The 17,719-nt window shown below is 42.2% G+C and overlaps 1 protein-coding gene across 10 annotated transcripts in view; it reads left to right on the top strand.

The window, feature by feature from the left end:
• MTUS2 (microtubule associated scaffold protein 2) overlaps positions 1–17,719 on the top strand; it is a 588,485-nt gene that overhangs the window by 188,402 nt on the left and 382,364 nt on the right. For all 10 annotated transcript variants that reach the window (XM_035720080.2, XM_025462603.3, XM_025462600.3 and 7 more), the window contains 2 exons: positions 2,621–5,099; positions 11,218–11,458. In XM_035720080.2, coding sequence (XP_035575973.2) covers positions 2,862–5,099; positions 11,218–11,458 — 2,479 coding nt within the window. In that variant the 5' untranslated portion in view covers positions 2,621–2,861. The remainder of the gene's footprint in view (positions 1–2,620; positions 5,100–11,217; positions 11,459–17,719) is intronic.

Here is a 17,719-nt window from a genome sequence, read left to right as displayed (position 1 = left end):
CCATGGATGCTAAAAACCAGCTATAGATTTTTAGGATTGAATCCCTCTAGATTAGCAGTGACTCCTATAGTACTTTGGCATTTCAACTGATAAAGAATTAACAGGATGATTTGTGCGGCCATGGAAAGGGCATTCTTAGATCATGTAGTTAGAGGTGTAACTAAGTGAATGGAGGTCTTGGTTTCACAGGACCCTGGATGATGCACCTAAAGCTGGAGTATTGTGTGCACCTGTGAGTAGCCTGTTTAGGAGAGACTTCAGGTTCCCCAGAGCATGGATTTAGATGGTGGGAGTTTTCTAAACATACTCCAACAGTTGGGAGAATATGAGTTCTTTAACAAGGAAAATAGGTTTGGAGGAGGAAGGGAGTATAGTAGCTCTTTACAGATACCTGAAGGGTTGTTTCTGGTGGAAGAAGGATTGTAATGCACTGCTCTAGAGAGGCAAATCTCCACTCTGGGCTAGTTTGGTGGTAGCCCTGCATGGAGGGCTGTTGGGTTGCCAAGAAAGTTGATGGATCTCCGGACACAGGGAGATACTGTGTAGATACTCCTACTCTAGCAGTAGGAGCAATACTTGGAAGACTATTAAGCATCATAGAGACTACAAGCCTATAAAATCTTTAAACTCCTTTTGGACCTAGAAGTTAATTAATGGATTTTTTCTAAGATAAAATACCATTTACTTCTAAGGTCATCAGTCTTAATTTTTTATAGTAACAGATGTGAAGCACATGAAAATTGCATGCCTCACTCTGGGAAAATGCACCTCACGTGGGTGCAGTTAGCACAGTTTGTTAACATATTTATATGTATTGTTTAATCATACAGTCCTGTATTATGAGTCTGAATTTGTATGATCATGTCGGGAGAAGAGTCCACATTCTGTGCAGATGGAAGAGTATAAAGGCCCCAAAGCAGGGAAGGAGGTGACCAGTAATGTGAAGGATGAGGACAGTGTGCCTGCAGTCTGGAGAGTAAGAGGATAAGTAGTAGGAGGTGAGGCTGGAAAGGTGTGTAGGGGCTGGATCATGCAGGCCCTGAAGGCTGGGATATGATTTCCTCCAACTTCTTATTTTGAAAGTGTTCAAAACTATAGAATAATTCTAGGTGTTGTAGAGTGGGTCACCTAAATTTGCCAATTATTATCCTTTGGTATAGTTCCATTTTCTCTTTCTCTCTCTCTCATACACACACACACCACACACACTTCTCTTTGTTGAACCATTGGAGAATAAGTTAGCACATGCCATGTCTAAAGCATGTCATGTTTAAAAGCACATATCTTCCAAGAGCAAAGCATATCTCGGATATATTCACAATACTAAGAAAGTTAACATGGATAAAATACCTTGACCTAATATACAATCCATATTGAATCCTTAATTGTTCCAATAATGTCCTTTGCTAACTTTTTTTTTTTTTTTTGAGAGAGAGAGGGAGGGAGAGGAAGAGAGAAAATCGTAAGCAGATTCTACGTGGAACTTGAGGCAGGGCTTGATCTCACCACGCCTGAGATCATGACCTGAGCCAAAATCAAGAATTCTATGCTTAACTGACTGAGCCACCCAGGTGCCGCTAGCTTTTTTTTTTTTTTTTTTTTTTTCAATCTAAGATCCAGTCAAGGAGCATGCATTGTATACAGATTATACACTGGCATTTTGGGGGTAAAGGCCAGTTATTTTGTAAAATGTCCATCAGTTTAAATTTGCTTGGTTACTTCCTCATGATTAAATTCAGGTTGAACATTTATAGCAAAAATACTACATAGGTGATGTAAGCACTGAGAACTACCTAACATCAGGAGCACATGGTATCAGCTTCTGTTATTGGTTTTAAAAATTGATCACTTGGTTAAGGTGATATCTACCAGATTTCTTCATAGTAAAAGTAAAAATTTTCCTTTTATAATAAAGTTATCTTGGGCTGCCTGGCTGGCTCAGTTGGTTGAGCATCCAGCTCTTGATTTCGGCTCAGGTCATGATTTCAGGGTTGTGAGATTGAGCCCTGCATCAGGCTGCCTGCTGAACATGGAGCCTGCTCAAGATTCTCTTTCTCCCTCTCCCTCTACCCGTCCCCCACTCCCAGCTCATGTGCACCTGCTTTCTCTCTCTCTTTCTCTCTGAAAAATAATAAATAATCTGGAGAATGGTACCTTAGGATTCTGTGAATATCCTGTTCCCCAACAATCATTCACCTGATGTTTTTCACAGCCATTGGTTGCAAGATAATTATTACTTTGGTGATTACAAAATGGTGACTTTTTTTCTAACGGTATGATTTTTCTTATGTTAGTTGGTATTATTCTGTGAAGAAGAACTTTTCCTTCTCCTCCAGCCTTTTATATCAGTATAAGTATGAACCTGTGGATTTTTTAAATTTGAATTTAAGATTCAATATGTTTTATAATCCATTTCTAACATTAATCATTTTATGTTTTAATTTCTCCATAGTTGGCCAGCAGGCACACTATCAGAAAGGTTTCGGAGAAATTTATGGACTGAGTGAATGAAATAATAATATGAAAATTATGAATAAATCTGTATTTTCCATGCTTTTTTCTCCTGAGAACCTCTATTTGTCAGTGCCAATAACATGATTTTATTTTTATTTTTCTCTAGGTCTTATGGACTAATTGGCTCTCATTCAGCAGGAACCTAACAGATAAGTCATCCTGCTGTATGTCAAGACAATGCTTGGTTTTAAGACTGCTCTGAAAATGATTAAAGTGGTATTGCAATGTGACATTGTCAGGGGGCAAGAAGCAGCTTGAGAATTTCCCATTAATCAAATAGCCTTGAAGGAAACTTCTTTCCATTAGGTAGGACTGCATGGCCAGCAGCCCCCACTGAAGGGTTGAAAATGAGTGTCCCAGTGGCTCCGAAGAAATCATGTTACGCTCAGTTGCGGGACAACAGAAATGGAGTGAAAAATAATAATGAGAGTATCCTAAGTCTGGGGGATACAAATGCCAATCAAATCATGTTGGAGGTCAGTTCCTCTCATGATGAGTCCGAGACATGTGACCTGACAGATGAAATTGGAAATGCAAATTCAAGCGAGCCAGAGAATAGTACCCATTTCAATAAGGAATTTCACCAATTTCAGGGCTTTGGGAAAGGATCGCAGGCTGGCCCTACCAGTCTGAAAGATTTTAAATTTTCCCTGACCGTCCACGGAGGACTACATGACGAGCACACAACGGAGAGAGGCACAGATATCCTCCAGACCCCTCGCAGTGTTCAGGGACCAAGTCTGTCAACTTGGAGGAATGTTATGGCTGAGGCCAGTCCAGAGGTTTTGGCTAAAAGGGATGCTGAACTTCCCCGGCATGCTCCTAAGGATAAGTTGGCAAAGACCCTTGACAATGAGGAATTGCGAAGGCATTCTTTGGAAAGAGCGAGCAGCTCTGCCGTTGTAGCAGATGTTCCCATGAAGGAGCACGGTGGGAGCCTTGGTGGGAGCCTGACCTGGCAGCGTCTGCAGCCTGCGCCACTGGACTCCCCTGAAGCCCTGCATCCTGAGCCCAGTGGCAGGGAGGGGCCACAGAAGATGTTGACAGCCCCCTCTCGAGGAGCAGCTTCTCCTCCAGCTGACAGTACCTCAGAAGGAAAGAGCGTGTGTCATCCTAAACCATCTACCTCAGCAACCAAGGAGACCACCCCTGTAGAGACCCAGAGGGAGAGGGCACAGGGCCCAGACTTGAGCAATGAGAGCACATCACATTCTGCCCATCCAGAGCCTGGTCTGGATTCAGCCTCAGCACTGAAGGGGGTCCTGAGGAAGCCAGAAGCACAATTAGGTCAGGGGAAGGGAGAGCTCAAGCCGGAGCTGAAATTTGTCCAAGCCAGGGCTGTGCAGGAGTTCAAGGCAATCCAGGCCGAGTGTCTGGGGTGCCCAAAGGAAGGTGGCATGTTACCCCTCGAAAGAAAGGATCCAGGTGGGAAAGCACAGCAGGAGGCTGCCACCGGGGCACGTAGCCTGTCACACAGCAGTGTGCACCCCATTGGTGTGGGAAGAGGCAGGAGTGAGCAAGACAAGAGAGCAGGCCACCTGGGTGAGGAGGATTCTCTCCAGACCACCCCCACGCAAGGCCCTGCTTCCTTGGCAGCTGCTGATAAGCAGCCCTCTGGCAGCATTTCAGCAAGCACAGCTAGGAAGTTGGATGAAGTGGCGTCTGGCAGCATTTCGTCAGGTGATGGGCATGTATCTTTTATTCCCTATGACCTACCTGACAGCAGGCCCTCAGATGTCAGTGAGGAGAGAGTACTGGACAGTGGGAACGTAGTCAGTGCTGCGGCTTGTGCTTCAGACCCTTCTGTTGGAGAGAACAGCCCGGGGGTCCCTGAGCCCCTTGGCCCTCAAAGCAGCAGCCCAGAAGTAGGTGACCACAAAGAGAGCACGACATCTGTCGCAGAAGATAGGAACATTCTAGAAAAGGCAACTGAGACTGAAAGCACCCTGGGGAGAGCAGGGGCTCTTCTCAGTGGCCCGGCACCCTTCCATCCAGAGACAACTGTGAATGTGACCCACCAGCCTCCACCACCTAGTGGCGGTGTTCAGGACCTAGACACATTGGGTGCAGATGCCAGGTCACCCTCAGCCACTGCACCCCCCAATGACAGTGCATGGTTGTTGAACACCCCCCTGAAAGTGCCTGACAAGAGCACCTGCCCCAGTGGGATCCCTGAGCCTGTCTTCCTGCATCCTGAGGACACCCCTTCCTCACAGGAGGGAGTGGAGAACCACCAGGTTGAAAAAGTAGAAGAGAGGACAGAACCCAAGCCCATCATTCTGCCCAAGCCCAAGCATGTGAGGCCCAAGATCATCACCTACATCCGGAGGAGTCCTCAGGCCCTCGGCCAAGTGGACACTTCACTGCTTCCAGTGGGGCTTCCTTATGCTCCACCCACATGTGCCATGCCTCTTCCCAAAGAGGAGAAGGCAGCAAGTGGTGAGCTAAAGCCGCCTGCCAGTCTCTATGAGAAATACAAGCCGGACTTGCAAAAGCCACGAGTGTTCAGTTCTGGGTTGATGGTGTCTGGGATCAAGCCCCCAGGGCACCATTTCAGTCAGATGAGTGAAAAGTTTTTACAGGAGGTAAGAGATTGTCATTGTGATATGATCTTTAAGTTAAACACTGTAAAGTTTGTAGGTGTTTTCTTTGGGAACTGTGAACACAATGTCCTCCCTTAGCAAATTGCAGATTTTGATGAATCCACTGGCACAGAAATGGATGTTCTTAACTAGAGGGAGGAGCTTGTGGACAAATGGACATTTTTGATGAAGAGAGTGTGATGATCGTGGTGAGGTACAGCTGACATCTAAGGAGACTCATTTAAATTCCACTCAGTATAATACATGTGAGGTTAATTAAGTATGCACTTAAATTGGCTTCCATGTTTAAGTGAGCATAAGTCTTGTATAAACCAGATCAGTGAGGAGAGGAGGGTAAGTCCAAAATAAATATATTGTTCAAAGTGGTCTGACTTCATGTTCTCAGGGGAAATATTTTCTTTATGGAAAGATATTCATATTCATACATGGGAAAAACACAGTGGGTAGCAAATAATGTGTTAGGCATGGGCTCTTTGTTTTGAGTCAAAATAATAATTATAACTGACATTTAGTTGAGCACCTACTATGCTTCAAGCCCACACAACATAACATTTCATCTTTATCTATCTTCACTAGTCCTTGTAGTGATTTTCTGGAGGTCGAGATTATAGTTTTTATCATTGTCTAGATGAAGAAACAGCTTTGGAGGGATTTATGTAACTCAGTTAAAGCCACAGAACAAGGATAGTGTGGAGATGTTCTTCTATGTCCTCCCAATTTTGTGACTGGGCTGTCCTTTACATTACTGGGTGCTGTGGTAAGTTGTCCTCCCAGAGCTCAGAAAGTAGGTTTGTCTCCCAAAGCAACCTCCTCATGGCAGCTAGGCAAGTGTTCAGTTGGAAGGAAAGCCAGGTCAGATCACTCCTCTCCCTAACATCCTTCAGGTCAGCCAGGCCACTCAGAACATAAGCTTAAGCATGTAGGATGGCTCAGCTTTTAGAATGGACTCAGTCTGTCTCTCTAACCTCCCCAACCCCCTCTCCTTCCTTGGCTCACCTCCTCTCCCTCTTCTGCCTCAGGATCTTTGCACTTCCTTGTGATTAGAATTTTCTTCTTCCAGATATCTCAGTGGCTGTCACCTTTATTTTCTATTTCTGTTCAAGTGTCTCTTCATTGGAGAGACACCTCACCTTCTCTGAGACCCCTTTCCTTGTTGATTTTTTTCTTAGTGCTTATCTCCATCTGGTGTATATACTTTTTCTGTTTTTGGTGCATCAACTAGAATGTAAAATCCATGAGAACAGGGAATTTTTTTCTGTTTTTTTTGTTTTGTTTTGTTTTGTTTTGTTTTGTTTTGTTTTGTTGTTCTCTGCTGGGTCCCCAGAGTTTAGAACAGTGTTTGACATAAATACGTCGTCAGTAAATGTTGAATGACAGCAGAATTAAGAACTCGTGTATGTTGGCTCCAAACAAAAGGCAACTGAAGCTTCTGAGAGATAGAAAACCTAAGTCCAAAGTTGGACCTTAGGTTGATTGACTATACTGACATATTTACAGAGTGTACTGATTACAGTAGAAGTTGTCAGCTCTTACACAGCAAAAGAGGTGAATCTATTCTAAGCAGCAGATCTTGCCCAAGGCTAGCACTCACTTGCCCCAGCAGCTGATCATCTGTTTTGCCCTGGGGCAGTCTGTGAGCTCTAGATCACACAGCTCCCTCGCTGTCTCTGACTCCGGGCCTGCTGGAGAGAGGCTTCCCACCTCTCATCTCTGCAGAGAGAACACCAACTGGAGAGTCTGGGGACTCAGTCTTTTTGGCAGGGGCTCATTTCGCCATACAGGGCTGCATGCTGTCCTGTTTTATGTGGGCTTCTCACATAAGGGCCTGCAGCAAAAGGATGTTCTGGCCAAAGGACATGAAGGGTCTGGCTGTGTAGGCAGTGGCATGTCACACAGTGGACAGGTTGTCATTCTGGTCTTATACATCGGTCTCTGAGCTTGGTTAATGTGAGTTTTTCTCAAATTTCTAAAACCTTAACCACGACCTCCAAGGCTAAGGATCAGGCTCTCTTTAGGCTCTTTGCTAAGGCTGGGGTGCTCCTTGTGAGGCCTTTAAAAGGCAGACCTCTTATCCTCCCCAGGGCTGCTAGGACCAAAGCTGGTTAAATAACCAGACTCTCTTTCTTCTCATTGAATCACTGCAGAAGGAACCAATTTGTGCAAGATTAGGCCCTCAAATCTGGCATGATGGAATATCTCTCTGACAAGCACACCCAGGGAGACAGTGATGAGAGCTAACCCTCAGCTGGCTTCCCTATAGCCACTAGGATGACTCCCCTGGTTACCAAGCACATCGGAGTTATCTTTACCTTTTCTATAACTTGTACCAACATGCCCACCTAAGTTCTTTCATTTGTACCATTCCTTCAAATAAATTAATTTGGTTCCTTCCCCCACCCCCCCAAAAGATCCCCTAGATTTTTCTCTGCAATAATGCATTCACAAGAGAAATTTTATGTGGACATGTCGGCACACATCTTGTTACCATCTGCAGTTCTTTCTCTGTGACCCTTACTGATTTTGGTTTTGTGTATGTCTTTTCTGTATTGTTTCTGCTCCATCCATAAAATATAGAATAATTTTGGAGCACCAGGGTGGTTCAGTCAGTTGAGAGTCCTGGGATTGAGCCTATGGATTCCCTCTCCCTCTGCTGCTCCCCCTGTTTGTACTCACTCACTCTCTCTCTCTCTCTGTCTTTTAAAAATAAACAGAATAATTTCTAAGTTTTATGTATACTTTCCCCCCAAGTATTTCCTATTCTTAATCCTTTAGCAGCTACTTGAGTCTCAGAGAAACGGGACAGTGTGAATGCTTCTGTGGTGTTAGTAGTTCTGAGAGGTTTGGAGAGGCCCCATTGGTGGGGGCGACAGTGCCACTGTGCACCAGCCACTCTGTCTGGGAACTGTTTCCTTCACAATCGAAGTGTCCAAGGCCTAGGCCCTATCTACAGGCTACCAGACGGAGCAGAGAAGCCCCATGGGTCCTGGGCTAATTCCTGCCATAATCCTCTTTTTTTTTTTTTTTTTTCCATAATCCTCTTTTAATCGATAGGCTGGCCCTTGGCCTTTGCTCCTAGAGCTGCAACTAGATGTAAGCCTGTGAGTCCCCTTCCTGTGTTCAGGCTTGGTGCAGGGAGGTTCCAGTGCCCCTCCCCTGCCAGTGTGCCCTGCCTGGTTACAGGATGGATTCAGCCAGTCTCCAGGGAAAGAGCACATTTTTGACCAGTTGCAACAGAAGTATTTTTCCATTGTAGAAGTCCTGTATCTTTTTAATAATGGGAAAGTCTTAACAGTACAAACCCAAACCAGCTTCAGATTCTTTCATCATTATTGATAGATTCCTGCTGCTTAGCATTAGTAGAAAAGAATAAGTCAGAGTAAGGGCTCTTCTGAGAGAGGGCATCCCTTCTCTGTTGACAGGAACAGTACAGGCATTTAGAGCTTCCTGAAGTGTCTTTGAAGATCACCTTGGACTTGCCCACGCCAGGAAGATAAAATGTGCTTACTTCTTTAGACCGTTTTCTGCTTGCACCTATCCTGAGGACTTTGGGGCATTTCTTCCTACTGATGCCTTGGGGAATCCCTTTTCATTTTTGGTATAAGGTGGTGGGAAGAAGGGAGCAGGGGTGAGAAGTCAGGGATGAGGTAGTGTACTTGCAACATGATCAGGGCTGGTCTCCCTTCCTACTCCCAAAATACAGGTACATACAGGTATGTATTATGTGAGTATCTATCCAGACTTGGAGGAACTGGCCTATCCAATTGTGGAGGCTGGAAAGTCCAAAGTATGCAGAGTGGGCCGGCAGGCTGGAGACCTAGGGAAGAGGTGACACTGCAGTTCAAGTCCAAAGGCCACCTGCTGGCAGATTTCCCTCTTTAAGGGGGGTCAGTCTTTTTCTATTAAGGCATTCAACTGATTGGGTGAGGCCCACCCACATGATAAAGAATAATCTGCTTTATTCAAGGTTTACTGATTTAAATGTTGATTTCATCTTTAAAATATAAACATCTAGAATAATCTTTAACCAAATACCTGAATCCCATGCCCTAACCAGGTTGTCCAGATTAACCATCACAAGTCCACTCTCAGTAGCTATCTATATATGTGGCTTCTCGATGAAGCCTCCACATTTACCCTGTGTCTGCCCAGCCCAACCCACTGAAAGCAGGACAGGGAAAATGTGAAGGGGGCAATCTTGTAAGAATTTAACTTGTTTGTGTACCTTGATTAATTTTAGGAGTTTGAAATCACAAGGATTTTAGTTTGTTTTCAAAATTATTTCTCTAAAAATGTTCCATTAGAGAAGGAGGGGGAAAAAAACATTTGGAGTTAAGTGCTATGTGTTCATAACTGTGCAGGGCCACCTGTTGTATTTTGTCAATAGAGAAATGAGTGTGAAGTTTTTTTGTAGATTCCCTTGTCTTATCAAAAATAAACAAATTAGGCATACTTTTCACCTTCTTAAAGAATTTGTTACATCTTATCAGAGACCAAGCACCCAGCAAAGTGACAGGCGCTGAAGTGACTGAAATCATTAAGGTCACTTCTGAGCGACAGCATCATGAGTTTTTGACTCTCCAGTTTCAAAGAACTGAGTAATTACCAAAATCAGCATATTGCAATCCTGAAAATCTGACAGATGTAGGACAGAAATCATTTCTTTATGAGAGCACATGCTAGAAGCAACAAGCAGTGGCACCAGAATTTAAGAAACTACAATGAAAAAATAGAGGAACATAAATATAATAAAAAAACCAAAGGTCGATAGTAAAGAGGGTAAGCAAGGAATGCTAAAAATTCTATCAGAGAGCAGTAATAGAATGTTTCACAAAATGTAATTTGCTATGACCTGAATTCAGTCTATCCATTAAAGCAAGTATGCATATGTTACAATGCGATTATGATAAAGCTTTAAAGGCCTAATCTTTTTGTTTCAATAATGTCAGTTTAAGGAGAACTTTTGTATCTGTTTCAACATTAAAAGAGTATCAAATTAAGAGTTTTTCTCTTCAACAGCTTGGATCAAAGCCATGTAGCCCCTCTTACAGAATATTGTTAAATCCTTGTGATTCCTGAATAAATGTTTGACACATATAAATGTTTGACACACAAAATGCATTGTGATTTAGAGCAGAGTTAACAGATGTATCTTTTTGTAGATAGCCTCAAGCACTATTTTTTTAAACTTAGAGGAAATAAAGATTATTATCTTATTTTTTAATTTTTAATATGAGGAAATACTGATAATATGAACAGGCTTTGTCACCATAGAATTACAAATATAAAAGGTATATTGGTTGTGTCCTAGCCCAAACTGTTAACTATAGGAAAAGTAATGGGATTATTATGTTATTAACTTTAAGTAAGAATAAAAACATGAGTCCTTTAGTGAATAAATATTTATTGACTTTATGTTCTAGGCACCATTCTAGGTGCTAGGCATTTAGCAGTCAGTAAGATTCTGCCCTAGGATTTCCACTGTAGTGAAACTTGTCAAACATTCATGGACACCCCACTTACTGGGAAAGACAGATGAGGTGATTCACAGTCTCTGGTTTTAATGATGTAAACAGATTGTAGAGGTCTGAAAACATATTTTTCCATCAACTGGTCTGTTTTTCCAAACAAGCTTTTCTCCGCATTAGCAGTGCGTATTTTATTTCCCAAGTAGCCCAGTAAAGATTTAACATAAATTGGTAAAGTTCAACTGCTTCAGAGTAGGTTGCCATAAAAATCATGCCTTTTCTCATTAGGAATAATGAAACTTTCATAAGTCTTTGAACATTTGCTAAACTATTTCCTCACTTTATTGAGATTATGTATTTATAGATTGGCTACTTGAGCAGATTTCAGTGATTTTGTAATAATCAAATTTAAAAATCTTGTATAGTAAGTTTTTTCCCCAGACCTGAGAGGTCATCCAGTTGTGTTGTTAACTTAGAGATGAAGACCCTGGAGCCCAGAGAAGATAAGTACTCCATGATGGAGCAACTCCATGGTGCCAGAGTGGCCATTGCTGGAGCCCTGCTCTCCTAACCACATTCCATACTCATCTCACGATGTAGGCTTCTCTGATTAAGCTTCTGGTCATTTATCATAGGTTACAGAACGCCCTGGAAAAGAAGAATTTTGTTCTCCTTCCTATACTCATTATGAAGTTCCTCCAACTTTCTATCGATCGGCCATGCTCCTGAAGCCCCAGTTGGGATTGGGTGCAATGTCCCGTTTGCCATCTGCAAAGAGCAGGATCCTGATTGCGAGTCAGAGGTCCTCAGCAGGTGCCATCCACCCGCCAGGACCCATCACAGCAGCTGCCAGCCTCTACAGTTCTGATTCTGCGGGTAAGTGATCCAGTAGTTACTACCTTTTCCTGCTGCACTTTTATTTTTTTATTTTTTTAAAATATTTTATTTATTTATTCATGAGAGAAAGAGAGAGAAAGAGAGAGAGGCAGAGACACAGGCAGAGGGAGAAGCAAGCTCCATTCAGGGAGCCCGACGTGGGACTCCATCCTGGGTCTCCAGTGTCATGCCCTGGGCTAAAGGTGGCGCTAAACCGCCGAGTCACCTGGGCTGCCCTCCTGCTGCACTTTTAAATAGTAATTATCTAAAATGGCAGTAACTGGCTGATATAAGAATGCCTCCCCTCGAAAGTCTTTTTCTGCTATTCCATCTGCCTGTTGATACAGGTATTCATCAAGGCTCGATACAGGTATTCATCAAGGCTCCTCCGTCTGCATCAGTCATCCTCCACATTATCTCTGAAAGGGTGGCCTTTGCAACCACCTCCTCACTTCTTGTGGTTTCTCCTTTCTCTGTTTGTTACAGCCTGTAGATCAGAGGCCAGAGGAGTTTTTCTGTAAGGGGTCAGATAGTAAATATTTTAGGCTTTGTGGGCCATTATGGTCTGTGTTGTAACTATGTAGCATGCAAGCAGCCGCAGACAGCACATCAGTGAATGAGTGTGGCTGTGTTCCAAAACAGCTTAATTCACAAAAATAGAGAGGGGGCTGGATTTGGCCTGTGGGTTGTAGTTTGCCAAAGAGATTTTCCTACAGCCCAGCACTGACCATGATCACAAATCTGGGCCACTCCATAATGGCTTACAGATAGGCTACACCACCTCTCCCAGCCCTGTCCTCCTGCTCCACCATGGCTGGCCAGTGTCACCCCCTAAAGTTCTCTGCACTGCCTTATTTGCTGTCTCCATTCTTCTGCTCATTTGGTTTTCTCTAGTCTTTTTTTTTTAATTTTTATTTATTTATGATAGTCACACAGAGAGAGGGAGAGAGAGGCAGAGACACAGGCAGAGGGAGAAGCAGGCTCCATGCACCGGGAGCCCGACGTGGGATTCGATCCCGGGTCTCCAGGATCGTGCCCTGGGCCAAAGGCAGGCGCCAAACCACTGCGCCACCCAGGGATCCCTCCTCTAGTCTTTATGTATTATTTTACTATAGAAATAATACACTCCAGTATAAAACATTTTGAATATAGAAAAATATGGAAAAGGAAGTAATACTGTTTAACATATTTTTAGCACCCAGCCAGAATTACTAATATGGAGTTGTTGGGTTTTTTTTTCCTGGTGTGATCTTTTCTGTGCATTTTCCAATAGTTACAATGATACTGAATGTGAATTTCATTTTTTTCTACTAATAGCATATTATAGGCATTTCCTAGGTCATCTGTGTTTCAGAAATATTATGGCAGCATAATTCTGTTTTGTTCATTTATTTGACAAATTGGGGTACTTATTATGTGCCAGAAGTTGTAAATTAAGGACTGCAGTGGTGAAGAAACCAGAGAGCTCCTACCTTTATGCATCTTATAGTCAAATGTATGAAATGGACAGAGAAAGAAAAAAATAAATACATAATTATAAATATGAAAGCAGGGAATATATTGTTTTAAGAAATTGCAGCCAGAAGAATTCTATGGGTGAGATGGAGGTGCTACTGGGACAGCCTCTTGGAGGAAGTGGGAAGAACAGGAGAAGGTGGGGAATCGTGTCAGAATTGATTTAGTCATTGCCCTACTGGCAGTTGAATTCTGCTTATCCCATACTATTTCAATAATGTTGTGATTTGAATCTTATGTGTATACTTATTTGTCTTCTTTCCTATTATTTTCTTAAGCTAGATCATTTGAAGTGTAATGACTGGATAAAAGTATATCTAAACATTTTTTTAAGGCCAAGGATTTTTTCTATAAAACTTGTAACAATTATTTTCATACCAATGTCTCTTGAAAGTGTTTCTTCTTGCCATACCTTTGCCAGTATTATTACCACTCCTCCTCTTCCTATTATTATTATTATTATTGCATTTTTTATTATTAGTGGAAGGGAACTTCTTAAAACCTATTTTCCATTATATTATTTTATGAACTTTCATTTACTGAGGTATTTATGGATGAATAATAATTTTTAACTCATTTTTTAATAGTTTTTTTGTAAGGACTTCCATAAAAATCAAATTATTTTTTTAAAACTGCAGTGGAAGGTGACCCCCTGACTATGGAGATGCTACCTAGAGAAGAGGAGAAGCTGGTTTAGAAGAGGAGGATAGGAGCTAATTCAGGACATGTTATAGCTGAAATGCCTTTAGCCATTCTATAGGATAAAGCATTGCATCTAGGACACCACAGTTGAGAGGACAGGGCTGGCTGGAGATCTGAAAGTATTAGTTGTCAGCAGATGGCCAGTCTTTTTTTTTTTTTTTTTAGATGGCCAGTCTTTAAAGCTATGATACTCTCCTCCACTAGGCTGCCACTCTTTCCAGCATTATTTCACCACCACCTTCACCAGTAACTTACAAATTTGATGCAGACTTGAATTATGAGCTTTGAAATAGCAATGATGTAACAGATGTTGTTAGTTTTACTTTATGCGTAAAACTTGGAAAAACTTAAAATTACTAAAAAACTTAGTTGACATTTATTTAACAATAGTCAAGTTTTGGGTAATGAAAAGTCTTTAAGAATATACTACTTGCATAAAAATGCCATTATGCAGTATGGGCAGGCGGATTGAGCTCCTTTTGAGGATGACTTATTTGTGTTCACACATTTGTGATGAGGGTGACACTTTCCAGAGTTCAGCTTAGCACCCAGAAATATAAGGTACTCCTCCACCCCTGCTTCTTCAAGACTCCAACCCTTTTTCTAGGGTTCCTGGGTATCTTAATTTAGAGAGATGTGTGTCTACATGGATAATCATTAGGGACCTAGCAAAACCTTGTAATGATGATATGTGTCACTCCTACAGGACACTGAAAATGTGAAATTCTTTCTTAGTGCTGTTGGAAGAATCACCAGGCCTAGACTCAGAGACAGACAATGATAAGTTCTTACTCCAGAGACTGGGGAGCTTTGGTGGGATGACTGTGCTCTCACTAGCTCTTGGGCCCTGGAGCCAGGCCAGAGGCTCTTTGCTTGGCCTGCTTGAATTATTCCAGGTAGCAGGCCCTTTCTCTTCTTGAGCAACTTTGCTTGAGTCCCCCAGAGTACCAGGACCTGCACTAGCAATATACCTGACTCATTTATATCTTTTCTTCAGAAATCCTTCCATTTTTCTTCATGGGAAGAAAGAGATATTCCCTTTCTCCTCAAACACTATAATTTTTTTAAAAATTTCATGAAGGTCCATAAAATGCAGAGCCAAAGTCATTATATGCCCCCCACCAAAAAAAAACTATTAATAGTGTCTCTTATTTTGAGAAGTAGGAGGGCTTACCTTTCAGACTCTCCAAAGAAATGAAGGGAAATATCTACATACCATCCTTCTGGAGTAAAAAGGACAAAGAAAATCCAGACAGGTAGGATTCTGAATTACAGCAGTCTGAATCCTCACCTACTCTTATACCCTCCTGTTGACCACCTCTGTAATGGAGTCTCTTATTTTGTTCCTTCACTGCAAGACATATTCCAGCCAGGGGGAATGTGGTTCACTCAAGACTCAAATTCACAGAGCTATGGAAAAAGAGAAAAGCTCATTCCTTTGTTCTGTAATCCCTGATTGCACATTTACTGTGTTAGTCTAAATCACAGAAGTAAGCATGGACAGATATAGCTACATTAAAATGGACTTCTTTTTGTTTTGAAGCACTCAATTAAATCAAGAAGAAAAACATCAAGATTCCAAAAGATTGATCATAAAAGGACATAAGCAATGAATTTAGGGGAGCCTGGGTAGCTCAGTTGGTTAAGTGGCCAACTCTTGGTTTTGGCTCAGATCATGATCTCAGGGTCCTGAGAATGGAGCCCTGCATCAGGCTTCATGCTTACTAAGGAGACTGCTTCAGGATTTTCTCTCCTGTGCTCCTCCCCTGGCTTGTGTGCATGTGTGCACACTTTCTCTCTCTCTCAAATAAACAAATCAATCTTAAACAAAAACAAAATGGGCATCTAGATGGCTCAGTTGATTAAGCATCTGCCTTTGGCTTAAGTCATGATCTCGGGCCCTGGAATTGAGTCCTGCATCAGGCTCCTTGCTCATCGGGGAGTCTACTTGTCCCACTCCCTCTGTCCTTCCCCCGACTTGTGCCTTCTCTCTGTCAAGTAAATAAAAATATTTTTTTGAAAAAAAATCACAATGAGTTTAAAAATAAGAATATAGAATTGAGAAATATATACAAGTCTGAAGATCCCAAATACATAGTTCTGAAATTCAAAACCTATGAGAACAAAAGGTTTTCATTCATTCAGTGGCACTACCTGACCATAACCAGGGTGACTATTTGTTTGTTCATTCATATTGCTTTGAATATCTATGCATCTTGCTGAAGAAATCTTAATGGAGTTAAGGGATGCTGCTGGAGGGTTATACAACACCTCTTGTGCCTACCTTGAGTTAGGTATGATTGTTGTTTTGTGTTAGAAGAAAAGAGAGTGAAACAATTTATGTCATGCAGCTTGTAAACTGTGGAGCAGAGATTTGACTCAAGACTGTTTCCATATTCATGTTCTTAGCCCCCACACTAGACTATAAACTTGAACTGCCTTTTAAATCTTACTACGCTGCAGTATTTTTATTTTTTAAAACAAGGATAAGACCAATGTTTGTGGATTTTTTGGCAAACCATGGTCCTTGGGCTGCAAAACTGTTTTGGTATATAAATTTTAATGGAACACAGCCACACTCCTTTGCTCTCCTTTTGCTTATGGCTGCTTTCAGAGTTGAGTCATTGTAATAGAGATAAGATGTTACCCAGAAGCCTAAAATATTTACTGTGTGACCCTTTAAGAAAAAAGTTTGTTGATACCTGCCTTAGTATAATGCCAGTTATACCATTTAGGCTAAAGACTTTACAACAATCAGTCTGCAAGGTTGAGTGTATTGAGACTAAAATATAAGCAGCTTTACAGCTGCCAACCATTAAAACCAGGAGAGAAACCATTAAAACAGGGAGCCTGTGTTCACATGCACAACTTCAGAGAACTAGACAGGAAGAACTCACCTTATGAAAATATGAGGGCAAGTAAAAGCCCCACCTGCCTCCAAACTTCCTCCTCTCCTTATCACCACACACTGACTGTAGAACCTGGACCCCTAGAGAACACAGAAAGTATTTTCTTTCTCTGTTTACCTCCCTTCCTCTTATTATATTATTACCATTATTCCTCTTATTTCCACAATTAGGTGCCAAATGCTACCTGTTTAGTTCAATAGAAGTGCAGAGCCTGGGTATCTCCCAAGTGAGCCCTGGCCCCAGATGGGACCAGTCTTGGTACAATCATTTAAAGAAGCTCATTTCTGGGGCACCTGTGTGGCTCAGTTGGTTAAGTGTCTGCCTTCGGCTCAGATCATGTCCCAGGACCCTAGGATAGAGACCCATATCAGGTTCCCTGCTCAGCGGGGAGCCTGTTTCTCCCTCTGCCCCTCCGTTTGCTCATGCTTTCTCTCTCTCTCAAATAAATAAATAAATTCTTAAAAATAATAAAGAGGCTCATTTCCATTACCAAGAGAATAATAAGGCATTCTACTTTATATTTGTTTTGTATAAAGCAAGTGACTCAATTCCTAACCACTTGAACAAACTCACTTCCCTTTTTTCTCCTAGTCTCTCCTATTCTACAACTTTTCTGGAGCTCTTCTCTTTCTCCCCAACTCTCAACTCCCAGAAATGTTCCCAGTCTCCCCAGTGCCCACCCCAGTCATTGCTATCAGAATATTTTCAACTCCCCCTGCCATATAAGCAGCCTCAACACCGCTGGACCAGAGTAACAGTCAGTCTTCATTTCTGGCTCCACACATGTCTGGAGTCCCCTCAGGGGAAGAATGGGGAAACTCTAGACTTTCCAACATTTTTCTTGAGAATCTTTGAGTGTATAATATTTGTTTCTTTCTGGACTCTCTGGACTCATCCTCTCATGAGGTGATGGCTTCCTATCTAGCTGCTTGTGTTAGAAGTGTGTTCCAAGCAGTAGAAACAGCACATATGAAAGCCCTGAGGAAGGAATGAGCTTGACATGGTCAGAGAACAGGGATAAAGTCAGCATGGCTAGAGTAAGTGAGAGATGAATAGTAGAAGAGAAGTAGGGAGGTAGACAATGATCAGATCACATAGGATCTTAGAGGCCCTGGCAAGGAATTTGGGTTTGAAC

This window comes from Canis lupus, chromosome 25, assembly GCF_003254725.2.
Source record: "Canis lupus dingo isolate Sandy chromosome 25, ASM325472v2, whole genome shotgun sequence".
Taxonomy (NCBI): Eukaryota; Metazoa; Chordata; class Mammalia; order Carnivora; family Canidae; genus Canis; species Canis lupus.
This window is presented reverse-complemented; position numbering and strand designations above follow the sequence as displayed.